The following is a 26,191-nucleotide window of genomic DNA, read 5'->3' as shown; positions in this document are numbered from 1 at the left end:
CCACAAAAACAAACCATGAAAAAACAACAACAAACAAACAAGCAAACAACTAACAGCAGCCAAAACCCAAACAAGAACCAAGCAAGAACAGCACTCAAGTTCAGTTTTGTAATCAATAATCCTGTGAGTAATTATGGTAATCTGTTAATACCTGAGAAGCTCTTTCTTGAATGAACATAAGAGTTAACCTGCCAAGAATCAGCTGAACAGTTGAGCACTCAAAATGCCAGTTTAACTAAAATGCCTGAAGTACCATTTTCAAAAGGAAGAAACCCCATACTTGAAGTTGTATAATGTACTTTGAATTAGAATTAACCAGGTTGGAAAAGACCTTCAAGATCATTGAGTCCAACCTATCACCCAACACCATCTAATCAACTAAACCATGCATGGCACTAAGGGACTCATCCAGTCTCTTGGGTGACAGGTTGGACTTGATGATTTTGAGGTGTTTTCCAACCTTATTGATTCTATGATTCCTAAACACTTCCAGGGATGGTGACTCCACCACCTCCCTGGGCAGCACATCCCAATGGCCAATCTCTCTTTCTGGGGAGAACTTTCTCCTCACCTCGAGTCTAAACCACCCCGGCGCAGCTTGAGACTGTGTCCTCTTGTTCTGGTGCTGGTTGCCTGGGAGAAGAGACCAACCACCACCTGAATGCAACCTCCCTTCAGGCAGTTGTGGACAGCAAGAAGGTCTCCCCTGAGCCTCCTCTTCTGCAGGCTAAGCAACCCCAGCTCCCTCAGCCTCTCCTCACAGGGCTGTGCTCCAAACCCCTCCCCAGCTTTGTTGCCCTTCTCTGGACACATTCCAGCAACTCAACATCTTTCCTAAACTGAGGGAAGTATTCCCACCTTCAAAGCCAATAAGCAAGATTTTTCTCTCCATCCTGATCATGCTTCTTTAGTACACATAAACATCAATAGCTTCTGCCAGCAGTATTAGCATCAGCAAAGCTCCCCAGAGGGGCACAAGTGAGAACAAATCGGCATACCTGACAGAATGGAGATCTGAGGTGTCGGAGCAAGGCAGCTAATCCTCACTGAAGGATTTGAAGAATAGGTTGATTCCATGAATGCCACCTTCAGGCCTTTGTGGTTTAACTGGAACAAGAACACAGAATAGAATTAACCAGGTTGGAAAAGACCTTTGAGATCATCCAGTCCAACCTATCACCCAACACCATCTAATCAACTAAACCATGGCACCCAAGTGCCCCAGTCTCTTCCTAAACACTTACAGGCAGCTGATTTGGTTATAAGACAACAGCACTCTGGTAATAATAGCCCCAGTCTCACAGTCACACCAGCAGGAAGAATACTGTGCTAAGACAGTCACCTAAGCACTGCCTGTATTTCTGGTTGTCTGCAAATCTCTGCAGAATCATGCAGTGTCTGGAGAGCTCTGGCTTCTCCATTCTGCCTCTCACATTTCACTCTGGAAGGTAGCTGACCAAAAGAAACTCTCCACAGGAGGAGAATTAAACATGTGCATAAGGCATATAGAGGAGAAAACGTTAAATCAGATAGCTAGACCTGCCAGAACAGCAGCAATGGAGTAGGAAAGACTTCCAGCATGAGCTTGTTCAGATGTATACAGTCTGTGAGCTAAGTCTGTGAGACCCTGACTCCACAGGTACCTGACACACGTGCTGCTTGACCTCCCAGCCATATCAACTGGGAGCAAATATGGTCCCATAATCACATCTAATTTGATAGAGCATGGGACACACAGCTCACATCAGCAAGAGGTGAGAGAGAGAACACTTAACCTGGCATACAGGTCAGACACAAGCTGCCCAATATTCTGAATGCATTTTGAACTGACCAAGCAGGTTTGTCCCAGACCAGCATTTTGTTTTGTGGGACCATGATAACTTTTGCTTTGGAATTTCTAACCCCAAAGCTGGATTTACCATATTGTCAGACCAGTGTCAGCTGAACCAGGGCAAGCAGTTTAGCAGGGATACCAAAGGGTGAATTCCAGCTAGGCAGTAAGATATGGAGTGAAGCTGGAGGTGGGGAGATTCAGGCTGGAGGTGAGGAGGAAGTTCTTCCCCATGAGAGTGGCGAAGCCCTGGAATGGGTTGTCCAGGGAGGTGGTTGGAGCCCCATCCCTGGAGCTGTTTAAGCCCAGGCTGGACGAGGCACTGGCCAGCCTGATCTAGTGTGGGGTGTCCCTGCCCATGGCAGGGGGATTGGAACTACATGATCCTCGTGGTCCCTTCCAACCCTGACTGATACTATGATACACTAAGGCTGGCAAAGCAACAGGTCTCCTCCCCACACTCAAAAACCACTTGCAAGGGTCACATATATTTGTCTCCTGCTCCCTCTCCACTGCTTCACATATGTCTTGGACCTGCAGACCAGTGAAAGCCAAGGGGTGCCCAGCTCCAACAGATGCATCATGAAACTGCACTTAACCAAGGCATCTCTCTTGTCTTTTCCCCCAGTCACAAGACATCAACTTGATGTCTCCACACAGAAGCATCCTCTGCATGCCTCTTGCCCTCCCCTGCACTCTGTGATCCCATACAAAGAGAAGAGAGTTAAAAGGTGTGGCAGACCCCCTGTGCTGACTTCTATGTTCCCCACATGGTCCCATGGGAGAACAAGGTGACTCAGAACAGATCTAGACCAGATACGCTTCAGACTTACGGAAAGCAGAAGAAATTAAAACCCAGAAAGAATTTCCCTTTTCACTGAAGAGTAACATTTCAGATCTGCATCCTAGCCTGCAAGCACCACAGCTGCCTGATGCTGGGGGGAACACAGGAGTAAATACTGAGGGCTAAGTGCTCAGATTTAATCTCTTTCTCAAAGAACTCTCCTGTCTCTTAGCAGAAGCAGCCTGGGGCTCTGAGAATTCGGATAAAATAGTTCCATTTACCTTCCAGATATTACAATTTCAGCTATATCACAGACTGGGAAAAGAGATAGAATAGAATAGAATAGAATAGAATAGAATAGAATAGAATAGAATAGAATAGAATAGAATAGACCAGACCAGGCCAGGCCAGGCCAGACCGGAAGATACCTTCAAGATCATCAAGTACAACCTATCACCCAACACCACCTAAACAACTAACCCATGGCACCAAGCACCCCATCAAGTCTCCCCCTGAACACCTCCAGTGATGGTGACTCCACCACCTCCCTGGGCAGCCCATTCCAATGGGCAATCACTCTGTCTAAAACTTCCTCCTAACCTCCAGCCTAAACCTCCCCTGGCACAGCCTGAGACTGTGTCCTCTTGTTCTGGTACTGCCTGCCTAGGAGAAGAGACCAACCTCTGCCTGTCTACAACCTCCCTTCAGGTAGTTGTAGAGAGCAAGAAGGTCACCCCTGAGTCTCCTCTTCTCCAGGCTGAGCAACCCCAGCTCCCTCAGCCTCTCCTCATAGGGCTGTGCTCCAAACCCCTCACCAATTTTGTTGCCCTTCTCTGGACTCGTTCCAGCAAGTCAACCTCCTTCCTAAACTGAGGGGCCCAGAACTGGACACAGGACTCAAGGTGTGGCCTAACCAGTGCTGAGTACAGGAGCAGAATGACCTCCCTGCTCCTGCTGGCCACACTGCTCCTGACGCAGGCCAGGATGCCATTGGCCCTCCTGGCCACCTGGGCACACTGCAGGCTCATGTTCAGCCTACCATCAACCAGCACCCCCAGGTCCCTCTCTACCTGGCTGCTCTCAGCCACTCTGACCCCAGCCTGTAGCTCTGCATGGGGTTGTTGTGGCCAATGTGCAGAACCTGGCACTTGGATGTGTTCAATCTCCTGCCCTTGGCCTCTGCCCATCTGTCCAGCCTGTCGAGGTCCTTCTGCAGAGCCTCTCTACCCTCCAGCACATCAACTCCTGCCCCAGCTTGGTGTCATCAGCAAATTTACTGCTGATGGACTCAATGCCCTCATCCACTAAAACAAACAAATAAATTATATGTATATATAGCATGCAATTAAAGAGCACTTAGAAGCAAATACGACAGGAAAGAGATGCATGAAGGTACCAAAGCATGTTGTCATAGCCAATAAAAACCACTCTGACATCCTTCATAGCATAAATGAGTCAGCCCCACCCCCACCCCCCCCACCCCCCCCCAGCGCTGGGGCTGCACTACAAAAGTTAACTCTGCAATGAAACCGTCAGCACTTAAAAATATTTACTGCAACCACTAATAACTCAAAGCTATATTTTGGAAAGAAGTCATACCCCTGACACCTCCCCCACTCGTTGCCCAGCTAAACGAAAACGCTGACACAACCTTTTAGATGCCCTCCTCGCCTTACCTCTTTGGAGCAGGGGCGCTTGAAGTCTTCTGTCCCGCTGTAGCTGGCTAGAGTTACTGCCCGGAGAGACATGGTGGGGAAACGATCATGCTTTGTTGTTATTAAGTACCTGGAAGCAGCGAAGAATTACAATCATCAGCACATCATGTGTTTTGCAGACTCTGCACTTAATACTCTGGGACTGTCTTGAGTCGGCTGATGAGCTTACCAAGAGCAGAGGTCAGCAGGAATGGAAATCTGTGTTAGACAGAGCCTAGAGTTTTTATTTTAAACACATACAACTCAAGAGGAATGCTTAAGAAAGGCAGAAAAGGAAGATATTGACCTCCTGTACTCCAGTTTGTTGTAAAGGAAAGAGACACCGAGGAGTCGGCAGCAATGAAGCCCCCGCGCCCCGGCTCCATCGCAGCCCGGCTGCTCTCCCCACGGGTGCCAGCCAGGGAAAGGCACAGGCGATGGACAAAACCTGGCGTTGTCCTCCCGGCTCGGCGCTGGGCAGCCGCCTCCCTTTCACACACAGCTCGGGGAAGCCTTTAACGCGGAGCGAGGCAGAGAGACACTCCGCCGCCCGAACGCCTGCCGGGCCAGGAACGCGCACCGTGCGCCCCGAGAGACGCCAGCCGACTGACCGACCGACAGACCGACCTCTCGCCCGGCCCCGGCGCCCCGACCCCCCGGACCTACCGGCACCCGCAGCACCCAGCTCCGCGCACGCCTGCCCGCTGGGGTTCACCGCGGCTCCCGCCGCTGAAGCAGCAGCAGCAACAGCAGCAGCAGCGCCGGCCAGCCGGCCGCCCGCCCGCTCTCCCAGCGCTGGGGAGCGGAGTTCCGCCCGCGGGAGGGAGGCGCTGCCCAGCGGCGGGAGGTTCCGCCCACAGCCGCGGCTAGGGGCCGGGCTGAGTCCCGCACCCCGCCTCCCCGGGAAACGAAGGGCAGCCGCGGCACAAGCATGAACCCCGCAAAAGCAAACAGCTAAATCGTAACTTGGAGAAAACAAAACTCACCGAATGCAACACAAACAAATCCAACCGGCAACAAGAACCACCTGTGGAGGAGAGACTCTGGATTCCGAGTTTGTCCGGTTTGCAGAGACAGAAGCCCAGGGACGACTTCCTACAGATTCTTGAGGAGGAAAAGCGGATTGAGAATTGCTGGTCTCTTCCTCCTAGAATCCAGTGATAAGACGCGTGGGAATGGTTCAAAGCTGCACCGAAGGGGGTTTAGAATGGGAGTTAGGAAGCATTTCTTCACCGAAGGGGTGAACAAACACTGCGACAGTCTTCCTAGAGAAATGGTAGATGCCCCAAGCCGGTCTGTATTTAAGAAGCATTTGAACAATGGCGTTAGCAACATGCTTTAACTTCGTATCTGCCTTTAATTGTTCCGTCAGTTAGACTAGATGATGGTCTAGGTCCTTTCAAATTGAGATATTCTATTGTATTGCCGAACAAACCCAAGATAAGCCAACTGGGAGCGAATGGAGTGTCTTTGCTTGATTAGCATGGGAAATGCTCAGGCCCGCGGGCAACACTTGCAGGCACACCTTCACGTATCAGCTGTATTGGAGCATCTGCAATCAGCTGGTCTTTGAGAAACAAAGAGCCATTCTCACTCAGCTTTCAGAAAGGGATTGAGCCATCAGCCAGGCAGGTCTCAGAGTCAGCCGCCTCGGAAGGCTCGACGCTAGCAAACCGAAGTTCTCTAGTAGATGGTTTGGACTAAAAATAAAGTGAAAAAGTGCTGAGCTCTATTCCTGCAGCTAAAAAAACCCAAAAATGCTGATTGCTCATAATGCAAAAAATACGTAGAGGAACTTAGGAAACTGTACACCATGAGGAAGTAGAAAGGAAGTAGAATCCAGATGGTAGCATGCAGAAATAAGTAGGAACAGTGAACAGAACACAAACCAGAGCTGCATCTGAAAATGTGGGTTAGAGATGTTCTGAAGTGATTGCCTCCCTTTTAAGGACAGATGATGGCCTGGCCAGTAAATTGAATGGTAGGTTTGGGCTGTGGAAACTTAGGGGTTGCCACTGGTCAAACTGCACAGTTCCCTGCACTTGGTCTGGATCTTATCCTATTGTGTGTGTGTGTGTTCCAAATTTCCAGAGAGAAGTTGCTTGTCTCACATAGAGCTGTGGGTGAAAATCAGTTCTGCTGTTGAGAAACTTCCCATTCACCGTTCTGCTGCATTTCTTACTGAAGGCTGACAGAAATCCAGGCAGGGAAATCTGTGCTTCATGCCATTATTTTCCCCAGATTCTCAGGAGGACAAGAATCACACAAGGGCAAAACACTAAAAAGGTCAGAAAGCAGTGCTGCATCAGAAGAGCACGCTGCTCTCTTTTATGGCTAGGTGGATCATCAGGAACCTTTGTATTGTGTCACACCCTTTGCCTGAGATGTGATTAAAAGCACATGTCACCCACAGAAATACCAGAAAACTGAAAGCCACAAGGAAAAACAAAAAGAGGAAGGAAATACTCAACTGTTTTTAAAGCTTACAAGGTGGAAATTCAACAACACTGGAGAGCACCGAACTGGCATCTTGCCCTAATGCCAGCATGACTTGCCTTGGCTTAGAAGAGGGGGGGAAAAAAAGCCCCAAGCTATTTCATCTAGAGTATATGCCAAAAAGAAAAGTATGAGCAAATTCCTGCCCAAACCCTTCCAGCAGAATATCAGATAACAGAGGAATGAGGCTGGAAGCAGAAACGCTGTTATTAAGAGCTCTCATCACTGGGCTTCTGTAGAGGAATCTTCCTACTTTCCATGTGAAAGTAAATGGAGGAATCTTCCTACTTTCCACATGAAAGTAAATCACAGTATCAGTCAGGGTTGGAAGGGACCACAAGGATCAGCTAGTTCCAACCCCCCTGCCGTGGGCAGGGACACCCCACACTACATCAGGCTGGCCACAGCCTCATCCAGCCTGGGCTTAAACACCTCCAGGGACGGTGCCCCAACCACCTCCCTGGACAACCCATTCCAGGGCTTCACCACTCTCATGGGGAAGAACTTCCTCCTCATGTCCAGCAGTAGCCAAGATATATGCTATAGTGAGGTCTTAGAGCTTTAAAAGAGGGCCCTGGGGAGAACCCAAAGCAGATATCCCTGCTCTCTCTGGTACAACCGATTAAACCCATTCAAGGAGTTGCTTTTGAGAAGCACCCAAAATACTCTGTAATGTTTGCATCAAATTGTGTGAAAGAAATAAACCTGTCTTTTTAAATGAGGGAAGGGGGTGTTTTTAATCACAGGACTAAAATTATTTGGCAATTATTTAGAAGACTTCTGCAGAAGACCCTCAAAGTTCAATAAGAGCAAGTGCAGGGTCCTGCATCTGGGTCGAGGCAATCCCAGGCACAAATCCAGGCTGGGCAGGGACTGGCTGGAAAGCAGCCCTGAGGAGAGAGACTTGGGGATGCTGGTGGACAAGAAGCTCAACATGAGCTCTCAGTGTGCACTTGCAGCCCACAAAGCCAATCAGATCCTGGGCTGCATCGGGAGAAGTGTGGCCAGCAGGGCAAGGGAGGTGATCCTCCCCCTCTGCTCAGCTCTGCTGAGACCCCACCTGGAGTCCTGTCTCCAGTTCTGGAGCCCCTAAGGCAAGAGGGATGTGGAGGTGCTGGAAGGTGTCCAGAGAAGGGCCAGGAGGATGATCAGAGGGCTGGAGCACCTCTCCTGTGAGGACAGACTGAAGGAGTTGGGGCTGTTCAGTCTGGAGAAGAGAAGGCTCCCAGGTGACCTCATTGTGGCCTTCCAGTATCTGAAGGGGGCCTACAGGAAGGCTGGGGAAGGACTTCTCAGGATCTCAGGTAGTGATAGGACTAGGGGGAATGGAATGAAGCTGGAGGTGTGGAGATTGAGGCTGGAGGTGAGGAAGAGGTTCTTCCCTATGAGAGTGGTGAAGCCCTGGAATGGGTTGTCCAGGGAGGTGGTTGGGGCCCCGTCCCTGGGGGTGTTTAAGCCCAGGCTGGATGAGGCTGTGGCCAGGCTGATGTAGTGTGGGGTGTCCCTGCCCATGGCAGGGGGGTTGGAACTAGCTGATCCTTGTGGTCCCTTCCAACCCTGACTGATACTGTGATACTATGATACTATGAAAGGCTTTTTTGGTTTGTTTATTTAACTAAAAAGATAAAGCATTGCAAGGCTAATGTCCTAGAATGAGTGAATTCTGTCTTTTGTAAAGAATCATTATCATAGAATCAATAAGGCTGGAAGAGACCTCAGAGATCATCAAGTCCAACCTGTCACCCAACACCTCATGACTACTAAACCATGGCACCAAGTGCCACGTCCAACCCCTTTTTGATTCCAGATTCTCCAGGAAAGAGCTACCTAGAGCAGGCTTGAAGTTAAAAGTATCAGCAATGTGCTAAAATAAGGAAGTACAGAAATAATTGCATGTAAAACCAAAATAATTACAAGGGAAGGATAACTATCCCAAGCCAAACATACAAACAGGAAATGGAACTGCTTGTCAGCTGGTCCTCTAAAGAATCCCAGACATGCTGATTTGTAGGCTTCCAGTCAAAATACAAAACACATCTGAGGATGTTGGTACCCTGGCAGAGGGTGACAGCTTGCAACTGTGTCCTCTGCTTTCTTCCCAGCACCTGAGGGAGCTACCATAACTTCCATTTGGTGGTAGACCTTAGAATCATAGAATCAATAAGGTTGGAAAAGACCTCAAAGATCATCAAGTCCAACCTAGCACCCAAGACCTCATGATTACTATCATAGTATCACAGTATCAGTCAGGGTTGGAAGGGACCACAAGGATCATCTCGTTCCAACCCCCCTGCCATGGGCAGGGACACCCCACACTACATCAGCCTGGCCACAGCCTCAGCCAGCCTGGGCTTAAACACCTCCAGGGACAGGGCCTCAACCACCTCCCTGGACAACCCATTCCAGGGCTTCACCACTCTCATGGGCAAGAACTTCCTCCTCACATCCAGCCTCAATCTCCCCACCTCCAGCTTCATTCCATTCCCCCTAGTCCTAGCACTACATGAGAGCCTGAGCAGTCCCTCCCCAGCCTTCTTGGAGCCCCCTTCAGATCCTGGAAGACCACAATGAGGTCACCTGGGAGCCTTCTCTTCTGCAGACTGAACAGCCCCAACTCCTTCAGTCTGTCCTCACAGGAGAGGTGCTCCAGCCCTCTGCTCATCCTCCTGGCCCTTCTCTGGACACCTTCCAGCACCTCCAGATCCTTCTTGGAATAGGGGCTCCAGAACTGGAGGCAGGACTCCAGGTGGGGTCTCAGCAGAGCTGAGCAGAGGGGGAGAATCACCTCCCTTGCCCTGCTGGCCACACTTCTCCTGATGCAGCCCAGGATCTGATTGGCTTTGTGGGCTGCAAGTGCACACTGAGAGCTCCTGTTGAGCTTCTCCTTCCCCAGCACCCCCAAGTCTCTCTCCTCAGGGCTGCTTTCCAGCCAGTCCCTGCCCAGCCTGGATTTGTGCCTGGGATTGCCTCCACCCAGATGCAGGACCCTGCACTTGGTCTTGTTGAAAACTGAACCATGGCACCAAGTGCCATGTCCAATCCCCTCTTGAACACCTCCAGGCGTGATGACTCCACCACCTCCCTGGGCAGCACATTCCAATGGCCAATCTCTCTTTCTGGAAAGAACTTTCTCCTCACCTCCAGTCTAAACTTCCCCTGGCACAGCTTGAGCCTGTCCTCTTGTTCTGGTGCTGGTTGCCTGGGAGAAGAGATCAACTCCCACCTGGCCACAGCCTCTCTTCAGGGAGTTGTAGACAGCAAGAAGGTCTCCCCTGAGCCTCCTCCTCTCCAGGCTAAGCAATCTCAGCTTCCTCAGCCTCTCCTCACAGGGCTGTGCTCCAAACCCCTCCCCAGCTTTGTTGCCCTTCTCTGGACACCTTCCAGCATCTCAATATCTTTCCTAAACTGAGGGCCCCAGAACTGGACACAGGACTCAAGGTGAGTCCAGGGGCACAATGACCTCCCTGCTATTGTCCATTTCAAGGCAAATGGGCAAAATTGGCATCTTGGGAAAAGGCAAATCCTTGGAGCTATGAACTAAACATCAGAAACAGTCCAAAAAGCAGCACTTTTGGATGGTTTTGATTGTAAACTCTGTACCAGTACAGTTTCTGAGTCAAGGGTTATGCAGTGCAGTCAGCAAAAGATCCTATGTGCATAGATATTTAAGTAACTTCTGGTCTTCACCTCTTACGTAGCTCAGGGTGCAGCTATTGCTTGGGAGTGCAACTAAAACCACCCAGTAGCATCATTTGCATGGCAGTTCCTGCAGCAAAGCATGTGGGGCAGGGTAGATTGAGCAGAAAAAGGGAGCTGGCTGAATCACACCGGAGGTTAAAGACACAGGAAATTGAGACACTGAAGAACTCATTCTCAGCTGCGTTCGCAGCTCTTCGCGTGGGGTAAAGCTCTGAGCTCACACACTGATGCCATGGTGACGTAGTTTCTTGGCATGAATGGGTGACAGAGAGAGAACAGATACTGATAATGTAGGCCATACTTCTCCAGATCCCATCTGCATAGATACATCATGTATTTTCCCAGATGGCAAAACTGCCTTAAGAAGCTCTTGACCTTGCCGACAGCTACCTTGTCTCACAGCTATGTGTCCCACATTTACTCTGCTGCTTTTTGTTCCTCAGTTGCCAGTGCCACTGTAATTCAGACTAAACATTACAAGGAAACACATATAAAAGGGGAAGTTTAGGCTAGAGATGAGGAGAAAGTTCTTCACAGAGAGAGTTGTTGGCCGTTGGAATGTGCTGCCCAGGGAGGTGGTGGAGTCACCATCCCTGGAGGTGTTCAAGAGGGGATGGGTCGTGACACTTGGTGCCATGGTTTAGTTAGTCATGAGGTGTTGGGTGATAGGTTGGACTTGATGATCTCTTAATGATTTCTTAACATAGCACTTTTTAGAGCTCTCTACTTATCATAGAGTCATAGAATCATAGAATCAATAAGGTTGGAAAAGACTTCAGAGGTCATCAAGTCCAACCTTATGTTTGGAGGCAGCTGTAGCTTGTCTTCCCAAATTTGGGATGAAATCTGGGACTCTAAAATTCACTTCACACTCTAGTGTTTTGTGTCTTTATACTTCTTTATACCAAGTCACACTAAACTGCTTCAAAACATGCACATAGAATCATAGAATCAATAAGGTTGGAAAAGACCTCAGAGATCATCAAGTCCAACCTAGCACCCAACACCTCAGGACTAACTAAACCATGGCTTCAAGTGCCACGTCCAGTCCCCTGTTGAACGCCTCCAAGGACAGTGACTCCACCACCTCCCTGGGCAGCACATCCCAATGGCCAATCTCTCTTTCTGGGAAGAATTTCTTCCTAACTTCCAGCCTAAACCTCCCCTGGCACAGCTTGAGACTGTGTCCTCTTATTCTGGTGCTGGCTGCCTGGGAGAAGAGATCAACCCCCACCTGGCCACAGCCTCTCTTCAGGGAGTTGTAGAGAGCAAGAAAGTCTCCCCTGAGCCTCCTCTTCTCCAGGCTAAGCAACCCCAGCTCCCTCAGCCTCTCCTCACAGGGCTGTGCTCAAGGCCTCTCCCCAGCCTTGTTGCCCTTCTCTGGACTTATTCAAGTGTATCAATGTCCTTCTTAAACTGAGGGGCCCAGAACTGGACACAGGACTCAAGGTGTGGCCTGACCAGTGCTGAGTCCAGGGCCACAATGACTTCCCTGCTCCTGCTAGCCACACTATTCCTGATCCAGGCCAGGATGCCACTGGCCTTCTTGGCCACCTGGGCACACTGCTAGCTCATGTTCAGCCAGCTGTCAACCAGTACCCCCAGGTCCATTTCTGCCTGGCTGCTCTACAACCAATCTGTCCGCAGCCTGGGGCACAGGAGAGCTGCATGGTGAGGAAGTGATGTTTCAGTTCCCAGACCCTGTGGTGGAAGAATTGAGCATTTTCACAAGATGTCTTATGCTGCAAAAGAGCAACTGCTGAGAGAGGTCCACTTGTCAGAGGCAGACCCCACGAAGTTTCTTTATCATAATAGTCTCATAGTATCCGTCAGGGTTGGAAGGGAGCACAAGGAGCATCTAGTTCCAACCCCCCTGCCATGGGCAGGGACACCCCACACTAGATCAGCCTGGCCACAGCCTCATCCAGCCTGGTCTCATATGTTACATGGTCATAACGTTGGAGAGTGTTCTGTAGTGTCCTTTCGTGCCATTTCCTGAGCCTGCAGGCCTGCTGCTTAAAAGATCCATTTCTGGGACAAATACTGGTGACATCTACTCTTTGTTATGGGGGGAATAAAAAGCATTAAAGCATCATGAAAAAGAAAAAAAAATACTAAATGACTGAGTAGCAGAAGCACAAAAAGTGGCATCAATGTTAAACCATTTTCAGTTGCTTCCAGCTACTTGCTGTTGCCTCTGTCCTCAAGCTTCTAAGTCATTATCCACACAGAAAAGCACACAAAATGTTCACAGCTCAACAACAACCACCACTAAGTTCTGTTTTCCTCCAAGCATTTTGTCTTCACAGCAGGTGGTAGTTAGCACCTCCCGTGGTGGTTATCAGTGTTGATGCAAATGCAGATTGGGGCAGTTTAGGCTGGGTGCCTCCTGCTGCTGCCACATAAGTAACACCTCTGGTGACCTGAGTGTCCAGCCTAGTGGGTGGACACAGGAAGCTGTGTGTTTCATACCCATAATATCCTGCTCCCTATAAATCTATCTGCAAAGTCTCTCACTCTTTCTTTTCTTCCCTCCCTACCCCCACGAGAGATGCTTCCCTCTCTGGTAATGGTGAGGGAGTATCCTAATGCCAGGAGGACAAGGGGGAGGCAGTCTCAGACCTGGCCAGTCTTGAGACCAGCCTACAAGTGGGGAGGGAAGAAAGAGCCCTGAGGGTTTTGGGTGTACCATCAGGTGGGGAGAAGGGACATGTTGGGAGGTCTCTCTTGGGTATGCTGTAAGGGGATTCTGCATGCTTTGGGAGCTCTTTTGTCACTGTGCTTGTAGCTCTCTGCAGCTCAGCATCTTTGAAATACATGGCAAGTCATTTGCTTACTTCTGCCTTCTTTTTTTAAACAGGAGTTCTGCTATTTAGACATCCACTCTCCTTTCAACTGTAACATGAACCAACCCCCATGCCAAGGTTGTTTTACTGACTTCTGCTTTTGGCTCCCTGCAACAGTAAATGGTTTAACTGAACCTTGCAAACGCAGTTAAACTCCATCTCCAAGACAGGCTTGGATCTGTTTAATTAGAACCATAGAATCAAAGAATCAATAAGGTTGGAAAAGACCTCAGAGATCATCAAATTCAACCTAGTACCCAACACCTCAGGACTAAGTAAACCATGGCACCAAGTGCCACATCCAATCCCCTCTTGAACACCTCCAGGGATGGTGACTTACAGACTGTTTGTACTGAAGGTGAAGACAAAAGCCTCATTTTTGGCATATTGTTCATGCACACAGGACACTCTGAGGAGTGTACAGAGACAGGGCTTTCCATGCAGGGAAACCCAGAGGGAACAATCCAGTTGCAGCCTTCTTCCCAGAGAAGTTTTCTCATTGTGATCATAGAATCATAGAGTCAATGAAGTTGGGAAAGACCTCAGAGATCATCAAGTCCAACCTAGCACCCAACACCTCAGGACTAACTAAACCATGGCTTCAAGTGCCACATCCAATAATTTTTGAACACCTCCAGGGATGGTGACTCCAGCACTTCCCTGGGCAGCACATTCCAATGGCCAATCTCTCTTTCTGGGAAGAACTTTCTCCTCACCTCAAATCTAAACTTCCCCTGGCACAGCTTGAGACTGTGTCCTCTTGTTCTGGTGCTGGTTGCCTGAGAAAAGAGACCAACCCCCACCTGTCTAGGCTCAAGGTGAGGAGAAAGTCCTTCACAGAGAGAGTTGTTAGCCATTGGAATGTGCTGCCCAGGGAGGTGGTGGAGTCACTGTCCCTGGAGGTGTTCAAAAATTATTGGATGTGGCACTTGAAGCCATGGTTTAGTAGTCATGAGGTCTGGGGTGACAGGTTTGACTTGATGATTTTTGTGATCTTTTCCAACCTTATTGATTCTATGATACTATGGTGACTCCACCACCTCCCTGGGCAGCACCTTCCAATGGCCAATCACTCTTTCTGGGAAGGATTTCTTCCTAACATCCAGCCTCACCCTCCCCTGGTGCAGCTTGAGACTGTGTCCTCTTGTTCTGGTGCTGGCTGCCTGGGAGAAGAGACCTAGGTACCTGTGAATAGCCTTTCACCAGCTCTTCATGATAGAACAGCCTTATTCATATAATGGGTATATTCTGCTCACAAACTATTCTGGTGATAGAGAACATAGAAATGCCAAGATGCTCTTTCACAAAGAAGGACTTTTGAACTGTCAAGAGCTTAAAAATAGAGGCAATGCCTACAGTGAGAGGTAATATCTTTTACTAGGCCAGAGGATGCATTGATGAAGAACAGGCTAGCTTTCATGAAGACAAGAAACCTTTCATCTTACAGAGTGTGGTGGCCCAGTCACAGAGCCTGCACTTGATTCAAGGCCTTGGTTCTACAAGATGAGAAACTGTGTCCTAAAGCACAAAGCACTGGATCAAAACCGCAGCATTTACTTGTCACAAAGTGGTACAGACTGGTAGTGTCAGCTGCAGTGCAATATACACTCTGCAGAGACAATTTTGTTCAAGAAGATATTATAGATCTCTGCAGAGGGACCTCGACAGGCTGGACAGATGGGCAGAGTCCAAGGGCAGGAGATTGAATGCATCCAAGTGCCAGGTTCTGCGCATTGGCCACAGCAACCCCATGCAGTGCTACAGGCTGGGGTCAGAGTGGCTGGAGAGCAGCCAGGCAGAGAGGGACCTGGGGCTACTGGTTGATAGTAGGCTGAACATGAGCCAGCAGTGTGCCCAGGTGGCCAAGAAGGCCAATGGCATCCTGGCCTGCATGAGGAACAGTGTGGCCAGCAGGAGCAGGGAAGTCATTGTGCCCTGGGACTCAACACAGGTTAGGCCACACCTTGAGTCCTTTGTCCAGTTCTGGGCCCCTCAGTTTAGGAAAGATGTTGAGTTGCTGGAAGGTGTCCAGAGGAGGGCAACAAAGCTGGGGAGGGGTTTGGAGCACAGACCTGTGAGGAGAGGCTGAGGGAGCTGGGGTTGTTTAGCCTGGAGAAGAGGAGGCTCAGGGGAGACCTTCTTGCTCTCTACAACTCCCTGAAGGGAGGTTGTAGCCAGGTGGGGGTTGGTCTCTTCTTCCAGGCAACCAGCAGCAGAACAAGAGGACACAGTCTCAAGCTGTGCCAGGGGAGGTTTAGGCTGGATGTTAGGAAGAAATTCTTCCCAGAAAGAGAGATTGGCCATTGGAATGTGCTGCCTGGGGAGGTGGTGGAGTCACTATCACTGTAGGTGTTCAAAAAGGGCTTGGATGTGGCACTTGGTGCCATGGTTTAGTTATTCCTGAGGTGTTGGGGGATAGGTTGGACTTGATAATCTCTGAGGTCTTTTCCAACCTGGTTGATTCTATGGTCCTATGAATATACACTTAAGATTTTTCAGCTTTCCTTCCACCCCAGTTTGTATTTTTGCTAGGGGGAGACAGGTGTAATTTGCTACTTCCCGTCACAGGTTAAGACTGCTCTGCCCACACGGTTTCAAGTCAGAGTGATTCATTAGTAATATGCCTTTGATTTATGAATGTCACACAGTCACCAGTGTGCCACAGATGCAGGATCAGTACCATCTCTACAACAGGTAGTGTTGAGAGATTATTAGCAAGCACTCACAAACACCTGAACACACTTCTGTGAATGATCCCCCACATCTTAACACACACAGGCACAGAACTACAGGCCAAAGGGGTGGTGTCTTGTGTTGTCAGACTAGGTTTCTGTTCCCTCACTGCAGACTTGTATGCTTTGTTTAGACTTTGCTTGAAAATAGTTTCCTCCCAGGAGGCTCTCAGTGATTTCCTGGTTACTGTTTAATCTGTCTGATGGCCATCTCTTCAGCAAACTTCAGTATGGTTGTTTTCCTCCTTCTCATGGCCTGCTTTAGAATAGAATAGAATTAACCAGGTTGGAATAGACCTTTGAGATCACTGAGTCCAACCTAGCACCCAACACCATCTAATCAACTAAACCATGGCAGCAAGCACCCCTGCCAGTCTCCTCCAGTGATGGTGACTCCACCACCTCCCTGGGCAGCACATTCCAATGGCCAATCTCTCTTTCTGGGAAGAATTTCTTTCTCACCTCCACCTAAACCTCCCCTGGCACATCTTGAGACTGTGTCCTCTTGTTCTGGTGCTGGTTGCTTGGGAGAAGAGACCAACCCCCACCTGGCTACAACCTCCCTTCAGGGAGTTGTAGACAGCAAGAAGGTCTCCCCTGAGCCTCCTCTTCTCCAGGCTAAGCAACCCCAGCTCCCTCAGCCTCTCCTCACAGGGCTGTGCTCCAGACCCCTCCCCAGCTTTGTTGCCCTTCTCTGGACACATTCCAGCAACTCAACATCTTTCCTAAACTGAGGGGCCCAGAACTGGACACAGGACTCAAGGTAAGCTTTAGGACACATGACTTTGCAGGCAGTTTTGGGGAGTCTGTTCACTCACTTTTCCTACTCACATCCTATCACATAAGCATCTGTTACTCACCCTACAGCAGCAAGGTGGGGGCTCTGTACATTGATCCCGTGTCCCACATGAGGAGCCACATGTTTATCCAACACCTCCAGCCCTACTTCTGAGCTGGTCATCTTCAGCCAGCACACTTGTGCTTGTCTAGAACATGATTCAGCTCCTCCTAAGAGGAAACAGCTAAAGAGTGCAGGAACCTACACAGTAGACATCTAAACCATGGCCCCAGCTCCAGCCTTTAAAGGGTGAATACTTTGTTTAACACATTTCACTACATGAGGAATCAGGAATGAAGCTGCCCTGGCTTGTTGTGCACAGATATAGCTAACTGCAAGGAACATGTGAGCTGCAGATTTTATGCTGTCTCTCCCTTACTACAACACAGATTCACAGATCCACAGATTGCATCAGCTTGGAAAGGACCCTCAAAGGTCATCATGCCCAATCCCCCTGGCAGTGAGCAGGGACACCTCCAGCTAGATCAAGCTGCACAGGCTCACATAGAGTCTGATCTTGACTGTCTCCTCAACTGCATCCATCAAGTCTGATCTTGAATGTCTCCTCAACTGCTGAGCTCCATCCTCTTTAATATCTTCATTGATTATCTGGATGAGGGGATTGAGTCAGTCATCAGTAAATTTGCAGATGACACCAAGTTAGGAGCAGATGTTAGTCAGTTAGAGGGAAGAAAGGCTCTGCAGAGGGACCTCGACCGACTGGACAGATGGGCAGAGTCCAATGGGATGGCATTCAACAAGTCCAAGTGCCAGGGGCTGCACTTTGGCCACAGCAACCCCATGCAGAGCTACAGGCTGGGGTCAGAGTGGCTGAGAGCTGCCAGACAGAGAGGGACCTGGGGGTACTGATTGACAGCTGCCTAAACATGAGCCAGCAGTGTGCCCAGGTGGCCAAGAAGGCCAATGGCATCCCGGCCTGCATTAGGAATAGTGTGGCCAGCAGGAGCAGGGAGGTCATTCTGCCCCTGGACTCTCCACTGGTTAGGCCACACATTGAGTCCTGTGTCCAGTTCTGGGCCCCTCAGTTTAAGAAGGACATTGAGAGACTTGAAGGTGTCCAGAGAAGGGCAACAAGGCTGAGGCTAGGCCTTGAGCACAGCCCTGTGAGGAGAGGCTGAGGGAGCTGGGGCTGTTTAGCTTGGAGAAGAGGAAGCTCAGGGGCGACCTCATTGCTCTCTACAACTCCCTGAAGGGAGGTTGTAGCCAGGTGGGGGTTGGTTTCTTCTCTCTAGCAACCAGCACCAGAACAAGAGGACACAGTCTCAAGCTGTGCCAGGGGAAGTTTAGGCTGGAGGTGAGGAGAAAGTTCTTCACCGAGCGAGTCATTCACCATTGGAATGTGCTGCCCAGGGGGGTGGTGGAGTCACCATCTCTGGAGGTGTTCAAGAGGGGATTGGATGTGGCACTTGGTGCCATGGTTTAGTCATGAGGTCTGTGGTGACAGGTTGGACTCAATGATCTTTGAGGTCTCTTCCCACCTTGGTGAAACTGTGATACTGTGATACTGTCACTGTACATCCCTGGGTAACCTGCCCCAGTATTTTACCACCCTGATTGTAAAGAACTTCCTTCTAATGTCCATCCTAAATCTACCCTGTTCATGAGAAATTGCCTTCCCTGAATCACTGATATGGTGACATAACTTCACTAAATTTGGTTACAGTTCTGATTTCTCCCTGCTTCTTGATGTGTGTCCCAAGGACTTCTGTAACAGCTGTGTGAGGGATCTAGGGCTTGTCCTTGAAGTGTCCTGACCACGGCTGAGTCTGAGCCAGAGGTCTGTAACCCAGCACTCCTTTGAGTGTTGTTGAGGCTCTCTTCATTTCCTTGTAACTCCTACTGAATCAGACTCTAGTTTCACATTGGGTGATAACGATGCCTAAACTGCTTTATCAACTCAGTTCTTGCCTCCCCATTCACCCCTACTTATCTGCATCACCTCCCGGACCCACCCCTGCAGCAGCTTGCACAGCTAAGTGGTGAACCCAGCAGTAGAATGCAGACAGCCTGGAATGATTCAGGGGAAAAAGAAGAGGCTGTGTTCCACCCAGATAAGTTTACCACGTGGCTGCATGCACACATCTGATTTGCCTTGCTAAAGGGAAAATAGAGGCATGGGAATTTGCAAGGGGAATGGGAGCTCCATCAGGCACTGCTGCCATTCAAAACAATGTCTGCATAACCATGTCCTCTGAGGCACTACATTGGCTTAGATGAATGAGAAAATCTTGCCAGGCAGATATCTTAGTGCTGCATAGCTGTTACTGAAGCTCCAGCAGAGAGCTGCACAGCATTTTTCAACTCCTGAATATTTGGGAGGGCCCCTGGGGAGGCCTGGCCCTGGACAGGTCTTGGGCTTCTCAGTCCTGCTTCTTTCAGGAGGAACTGAGATTTTGCAGTCCTTGACAGATGGTGACTGCCTTCTCAGGGCTCAGGTGATAAAGTAATTCCTGGGAGCACACAGCTGGTGGGTTCCATGGTGCAAACTCAGTTCTTCTGCTCTGGAAAAAGGATGTAGTGGGATAGGATAGGATAGGATAGGATAGGATAGGATAGGATAGGATAGGATAGGATAGGATAGGATAGGATAGGATAGAATTAACCAGGTTGGAAAAGACCTTTGAGATCATCAAGTCCAACCTATCACCCAACACCATCTAATCAACTAAACCATGGCACCAAGTGCCTCATCCAGTCTCCTCCTAAACACCTCCAGTGATGGTGACTCCACCACCTCCCTGGGCAGCACATTCCAATGGCCAATCTCTCTTTCTATAAAGAACTTCTTCCTAACCTCCAGCCTAAACCTCCCTTGGCACAGCTTGAGACTGTGTCCTCTTGTTCTGGTGCTGGTTGCCTGGGAGAAGAGACCAATCCCCACCTGGCTACAACCTCCCTTCAGGTAGTTGTAGACAACAATAAGCTCTCCCCTGAGCCTCCTCAGATCATGCATCATTTGCATGTATCCTTTGCAGCAGCTACTTACCTGCTTAAATAAGTGCCTGAGCATTCATTCTTTAACTGCTTCTTCCAAGACACAGTTGATAACATTTGCCTCAGCATTTATGTTGTTTAACTCCATTGGACATCTGAGCTGGAACTCAAATCCCTCACATCCCCTGTTCACCAGGGCAGAGTAGAGGGGGAGAATCACCTCCCTCACCCTGCTGGCTATGCTTCTCTTGATGCAGCCCAGGATGTGATTGGCTTTCTGGGCTGCAAGTGCTCACTGCTGGCTCATGTTGAGCTTCTCATCCACCAGCACCCCCAGGTCCTTTTCTTCAGGGCTGCTCTCAAGCCAGTCACTGCCCAGCCTGTATCAGTGCTTGGGATTGCCCTGACCCTCTGCTGCAGGGTAGAGAGGCTCTGCAGAGAGACCTCAACAGGCTGGACAGATGGGCAGAGTCCAAGGGCAGGAGATTGAACACATCCAAGTGCCAGGTTCTGCACATTGGCCACAACAACCCCATGCAGAGCTACAGGCTAGGGTCAGAGTGGCTGAGAGCAGCCAGGCAGAGAGGGACCCGGGGGTGCTGGTTGATGGTAGGCTGAACATGAGCCTGCAGTGTGCCCAGGCAGCCAGGAGGGCAAATGGCATCCTGGCCTGCATCAGGAACAGTGTGGCCAGGAGGAGCAGGGAGGTCATTCTGCCCCTGTACACTGCACTGGTTAGGCCACAGCTTGAGTCCTGTGTCCAGTTCTGGGCCCCTCAGTTTAGGAAGGAGGATGTTCAGAGCATGTTCAGAGAAGGGCAACAAAGCTGGGGAGGGGTTTGGAACACAGCCCTGTGAGGAGAGGCTGAGGGAGCTGGGGTTGCTTAGCCTGGAGAAGAGGAGACTCAGGGGTGACCTTATTGCTCTCTACAACTACCTGAAGGGGGGTTGCAGGCAGGCAGAGGTTGGTCTCTTCTCCCAGGCAGCCAGCACCAGAACACAAGGACACAGTCTCAGGCTGCACCAGGGGAGGTTTAGGCTGGAGGTTAGGAAGAAGTTCTACACAGAGAGAGTGATTGCCCATTGGAAAGGGCTGCCTGGGGAGGTGGTGGAGTCACCATCACTGGAGGTGTTCAGGAGGCAACTTCATAGGGTGCTTGGTTGCATGGTTTAGTTGGTTGCGTGGTGTTGGATGATAGGTTGGACACGATGATCTTGAAGGTCTCTTCCAACCTGGTCTATTCTATTCTATTCTATTCTATTCTAGACCTTGCACTTGGTCTTGTTTGAACCTCATGAAGCTGTCATGGGCCCACGCCTCCAGCCTGTCAATCCTAGCATATACCACCTATTCCAGACCCTAAAAATTACAGATCTGATCTGAAACAAACTGAATGTAAGGATTGAGCTCTCAGTGTGCACTTGCAGCCTGCAAAGCCAATCAGATCCTGGGCTGCATCAGGAGAAGTGTGGCCAGCAGGGCAAGGGAGGTGATTCTCCCCCTCTGCTCAGCTCTGCTGAGACCCCACCTGGAGTCCTGCCTCCAGTTCTGGAGCCCCTATTCCAAGAGGGATGTGGAGGTGCTGGAAGGTGTCCAGAGAAGGGCCAGGAGGATGATCAGAGGGCTGGAGCACCTCTCCTGTGAGGACAGACTGAAGGAGTTGGGGCTGTTCAGTCTGGAGAAGAGAAGGCTCCCAGGCGACCTCACTGTGGCCTTCCAGTATCTGAAGGGGGCTGAAGGAAGGCTGGGGAGGGACTGCTCAGGATCTCAGGTAGTGCTAGCACTAGGGGGAATGGAATGAAGCTGGAGGTGGGGAGATTGAGGCTAGATGTGAGGAGGAGGTTCTTCACCATAAGAGTGGTGAAACTATGATACTCTGATACTATTTAATCAATAAGATTTCAGACCAGCCCACCATATGCATGTTTTCACTTTGTGCATTAAACAGTGGGAGTCTTGCTTGGTACCATTGCAATATCTCCTACCACTCCCCATGGCTGCTTCAAGGTATCCTTCTGGGCAGCTTTTCAAAACCACCAGCAGCAACCTGTGCTAGCAGGACTTCAGCTGGCAAAATCCTGTGGTCCAGATAAAATCTGAAGTGCCTCCAAGATGCAGGGCAGCTGATTTTAACAAAGAGGCAGCTTCTTTCACAACACAGAAACAAAAGGATCCAGATTTCTGCTTAGCTATGTGCCAATTAGGCACCACTTGGTATAGCACAGTGGGCAGTGGGTGGCAGAAGCTGGAAGAGCAGGATACCAGCTGTGCCCAGGCTGCCAGAAAGGGTTTAGATTTGAAGTTCTTTTCAAGTACAGACTTGCCACTGAACTTCACTGTGTGCACACAAGTACAGACTTTATCCTGGCTCTGAAGACTGCTGGAAAGAGAATTGAAATGGGTCTAAACCCCCAGGATTAAGACCTGTGTGAATGGCCAAAAGCCAAACCAAATCAGCTCTGCATTTTGCAGAGTCATCCATCAGTCAGGCTGGCAAAGAGTCTCATCTGGCAGGGGCTGGGCAGCAGCCCTATGAGGAAAGACTGAAGGAGCTGGGATTGCTTAGCCTGGAGAGGAGGAGACTCAGGGGTGGCCTTATTGCTCTCTACAACTACCTGAAGGGAGGTTGTAGCCAGGCAGAGGTTGGTCTCTTCTCCCAGGCAGCCAGCACCAGAACAAGAGGACACAGTCTCAAGCTGCACTAGGGAAGGTTTAGCCTAGATGTTAGGAAGAAGTTCTATACAGAGAGAGTGATTGCCCATTGGAATGGGCTGCCTGGGGAGGTGGTGGAGTCACCATCATTGGAGGTGTTCAGGAGGAGACTTGATGGGGTGCTTGGTGCCATGGTTTAGTTGTTTAGGTGGGTTGGATTGGTTGATGGGTTGGACACGATGATCTTGAAGGTCTCTTCCAACCTGGTCTGGTCTATTCCATTCTATTCCATTCTATTCCATTCTATTCTATTCTATTCTATTCTATTCTATTCTATTCTATTCTATTCTATTCTATTCTATTCTATTCTAAAGCTGTACTCAGCCACACCTTGAGTCCTGTGTCCAGTTCTGGGCCCCTCAATTCAAGAAGGATATTGAGACACTTGAATGTGTTCAGAGAATGGCTGGGGAGAGGTCTGGAGCACAGCCCTGTGAGGAGAGGCTGAGGGAGCTGGGGCTGCTTAGCCTGGAGAAGAGAAGACTCAGGGGAGACCTCATTGCTCTCTACAGCTACCAGAAGGGAGTTGTAACCAGGTGGGGGTTGGTCTCTTCTCCCAGGCAAGCAGCAACAGAACAAGAGGACACAGTCTCAAGCTGCATCAGATTGAGATTGTTTTATCCATGTCTCTGTTGCCTGTGTCTCTGTTTGGGGAAAAATGTGTATCCATAGAATCAATAAGCTTGGAAGAGACCTCAAAGATCATCAAGTCCAACCTGTCACCCAAGACCTCATGACTACTAAACCATGGCACCAAGTGCCACATCCCATCCTTTCTTGAACACCTCCAGGGATGGTGACTCCACCACCTCCCTGGGCAGCCCATCAGGGTAGGTTTAGGCCCAAGGTAAGGAGAAAGTTCTTCCCAGAAAGAGTTATTGACCAGGCACCCAGCACCAGAACATGAGGACACAGTCTGAGGCTGTGCCAGGGGAGGTTCAGGCTGGATGTTAGGAAGAAGTTCTTCCCAGAAAGAGAGACTGGCCATTGGAATGTGCTGCCCAGGGAGGTGGTGGAGTCACTGTCCCTGGGGGTGTTCAAGAGGGGATTGGATGTGGCACTTGGTGCCATGGTTTAGTTAGTCCTGAGGTGTTGGGTGCTAGGTTGGACTTGATGATCTCTGAGGTCTTTTCCAACCTTATTGATTCTATGGATACACATTTTTCCCCAAACAGAGACACAGGCAACAGAGACATGGATAAAACAATCTTCCCCAGAACAGAGACACAAGGAACAGAGACACCTGGAGGTGTTCAAAAAAGGATTGGACGTGGCACTTGGTGCCATGGTTTAGTTAGTCCTGAGGTGTTGGGTGCTAGGTTGGACTTGCTGATCTCTAAGGTCTTTTCCAACCTTATTGATTCTATGATTCTATTCTATGATTCTACGAGACAAAAGACATTCCTGTGGCTGCCCTGTCCATGCAAATGTCACCCCTTGCTCCTACCTCATACCCTGTAGTAAGAACCCACTCTTGTGGTACCATGACAGGTACCTCAGGCCGCCTCAAAGTCTGCTGGCATCTCTGAGGCCCTTTGCTGTCCCAGCAGTTGTCACTGATTACCAAAGGGTGAAAGGCTTACAGTCTTGTCATGAAAGCAGAAGCCATCCTGCAATACCAAATGGTTCACAATATCAACTGAGGCCCCGAATGAAGGAGACCACTGAGATGAATAATTAACAGAGGCACTGGCATAAGTGTGAGCTGCTTCTTACTGTGGAGGCAACAGAGTGCAGAGTCCTCCCATCAGTTTCAGCATTGCTTAGCAGCCATGAGGTACTTGCTAATAGCTGAGAAGGAATGTGCTAAATTTAAGAAGCTGATAATTAGGGGGTTTAGGCATCTATACCAGCAAAAGGAGACATTAATCTCTGAATATTAAAACAAACTAGACAGCTATTTAAAGTAGGCTTTCCAGTCACTGCTTTCCTAGAAAAAGAGTAATGAGTTCTCCAGAAGGCTCTCTGCTCTCTTTTGTGACAAGTCCCACTTTGTACAGGTCAGTTGATTCAGGTGATCATAGAATCAGACTCACAGAATCAGAATCATAGAATCAATCAGGTTGGAAAAGACCTCTGAGATCATCAAGTCTGACCTAGCGCCCAACACCTCAGGACTAACTAAACCATGGCTTCAAGTGCCACGTCCAATCCCTCATTGAACACTCGCTTCGGCAGCACATATACTAAAACTGGAGCGAGAGAGAGAAGATTAGCATGGCCCTGCGCAGGGATGACACGCAAATTCATGAAGTGTTCCACACTTTTTAGGGGTAGGGGCCAGTGGCGCAATGGATAACGCGCCTGACTACGGATCAGGAGATTGCAGGTTCAACTCCTGCCTGGCTCGACATTTTGGCCCTGAGGAGAGAGACTTGGGGGTGCTGGGGGACAAAAAGCTCAACAGGAGCTCTCAGTGTGCACTTGCAGCCTGCAAAGCCAATCAGCTCCTGGGCTGCATCAGGAGAAGTGTGGCCAGCAGGGCAAGGGAGGTGATCCTCCCCCTCTACTCAGCCCTGGGGAGACCCCACCTGGAGTACTGTGTCCAGTTCTGGAGCCCCTATTCCAAGAGGGATGTGGAGGTGCTGGAAGGTGTGCAGAGAAGGGCCAGGAGGATGATCAGAGGGCTGGAGCACTTCTCCTATGAGGACAGACTGAAGGAGTTGGGGCTGTTCAGTCTGGAGAAGAGAAGGCTCTGAGGTGACCTCATTGTGGCCTTCCAGTATCTGAAGAGGGCCTACAGGAAGGCTGGGGAAGGACTTCTGTTGTAGGGTTGGGGGAAAGTCCAGGCCTTCCCCCCCCCCCACTGTGAGTAGAGGGAAGAAAATTGAAGGGAAAGAAAAAAAACAACTCACAGCTGAATTAGCAAAGCAGTGGGTGCTGTATATTTACAAAGCAACATAGGATATGCAGGGGAATATACAGGATTTACAATATTTACAATATATACAAAGATATACAATAAAGTAGCACAGAAATGAGAGTTCCCCCCCTCTGCTGAGGGGGTTCCCCACCTCTGCTCCCCCCTCTCTCCCCCTTTCCCCACAGAGGGTTAGAAAGAGAGAAAAGAGAAAAAAATTAGAAGCAGTTATGTGTTAATTGGAAAGCAGTTAGTACAGGCCTTGCAGCTTATCAGTTTCAAGGTCAAGCCTTGGCCGAAAGCCCAGAACGCTGTGAGCTGCAAAGCCACCAAAGGAGGGAAGACAGACTGACCAGAAAAGTGCAGGAATGCCCATGATACTCTGCTGCACTCCCAGTTCAGAAGGTGCTTCCTCCCAATCTACCAATGAAATTAGTTCAGATCCATCTTTTCATTTACAAACATCCTACTACCATATTCTCTTTCTTAAGGGGACAGCCTCAAACGGTCACAACTTCTCAGGATCTCAGGTAGTGGTAGGACTAGGGGGAATGGAATGAAGCTGGAGGTGGGGAGATTCAGGCTAGATGTGAGGAGGAGGTTCTTCACTATGAGAGTGGTGAAGCCCTGGAATGGGTTGTCCAGGGAGGTGGTTGAGGCCTTGTCCCTGGGGGTGTTTAAGCCCAGGCTGGATGAGGCTCTGGCCAGCCTGATGTAGTGTGGGGTGTCCCTGCCCATGGCAGG

At 49.7% G+C, this 26,191-nt stretch overlaps 1 protein-coding gene and 2 non-coding genes across 3 annotated transcripts in view; 2 read left to right on the top strand and 1 right to left on the bottom strand.

Annotated features, from left to right (window-relative positions):
* Window positions 1-5,092, bottom strand: part of RUBCNL (rubicon like autophagy enhancer) — a 41,250-nt gene extending 36,158 nt beyond the window's left edge. Inside the window, exons 1-3 of the mRNA XM_068165267.1 lie at window positions 4,976-5,092; window positions 4,292-4,400; window positions 999-1,107 (exon numbers count right to left, since the gene is read on the bottom strand). Of these exons, the coding sequence (XP_068021368.1) occupies window positions 999-1,107; window positions 4,292-4,363 (181 nt within the window). The 5' untranslated portion in view covers window positions 4,364-4,400; window positions 4,976-5,092. The remainder of the gene's footprint in view (window positions 1-998; window positions 1,108-4,291; window positions 4,401-4,975) is intronic.
* A 19,661-nt stretch (window positions 5,093-24,753) lies between these two features.
* On the top strand, window positions 24,754-24,855 carry LOC137454913 (U6 spliceosomal RNA). Its single transcript, XR_010990715.1, has one exon. It is a non-coding gene; the product is annotated as a U6 spliceosomal RNA (small nuclear RNA).
* A 9-nt stretch (window positions 24,856-24,864) lies between these two features.
* On the top strand, window positions 24,865-24,937 carry TRNAR-ACG (transfer RNA arginine (anticodon ACG)). The gene has a single exon. It is a non-coding gene; the product is annotated as a tRNA-Arg (tRNA).
* The last annotated feature ends 1,254 nt before the right edge of the window (window positions 24,938-26,191 follow it).

This window comes from Melanerpes formicivorus, unplaced genomic scaffold (assembly GCF_026170545.1).
Source record: "Melanerpes formicivorus ecotype bairdi unplaced genomic scaffold, bMelFor1.0.p_v2 SCAF_87, whole genome shotgun sequence".
NCBI lineage: Eukaryota > Metazoa > Chordata > Aves > Piciformes > Picidae > Melanerpes > Melanerpes formicivorus.
The sequence above is the reverse complement of the archived record's forward strand: the minus strand, read 5'-3'. Positions and strand labels throughout refer to the sequence as shown.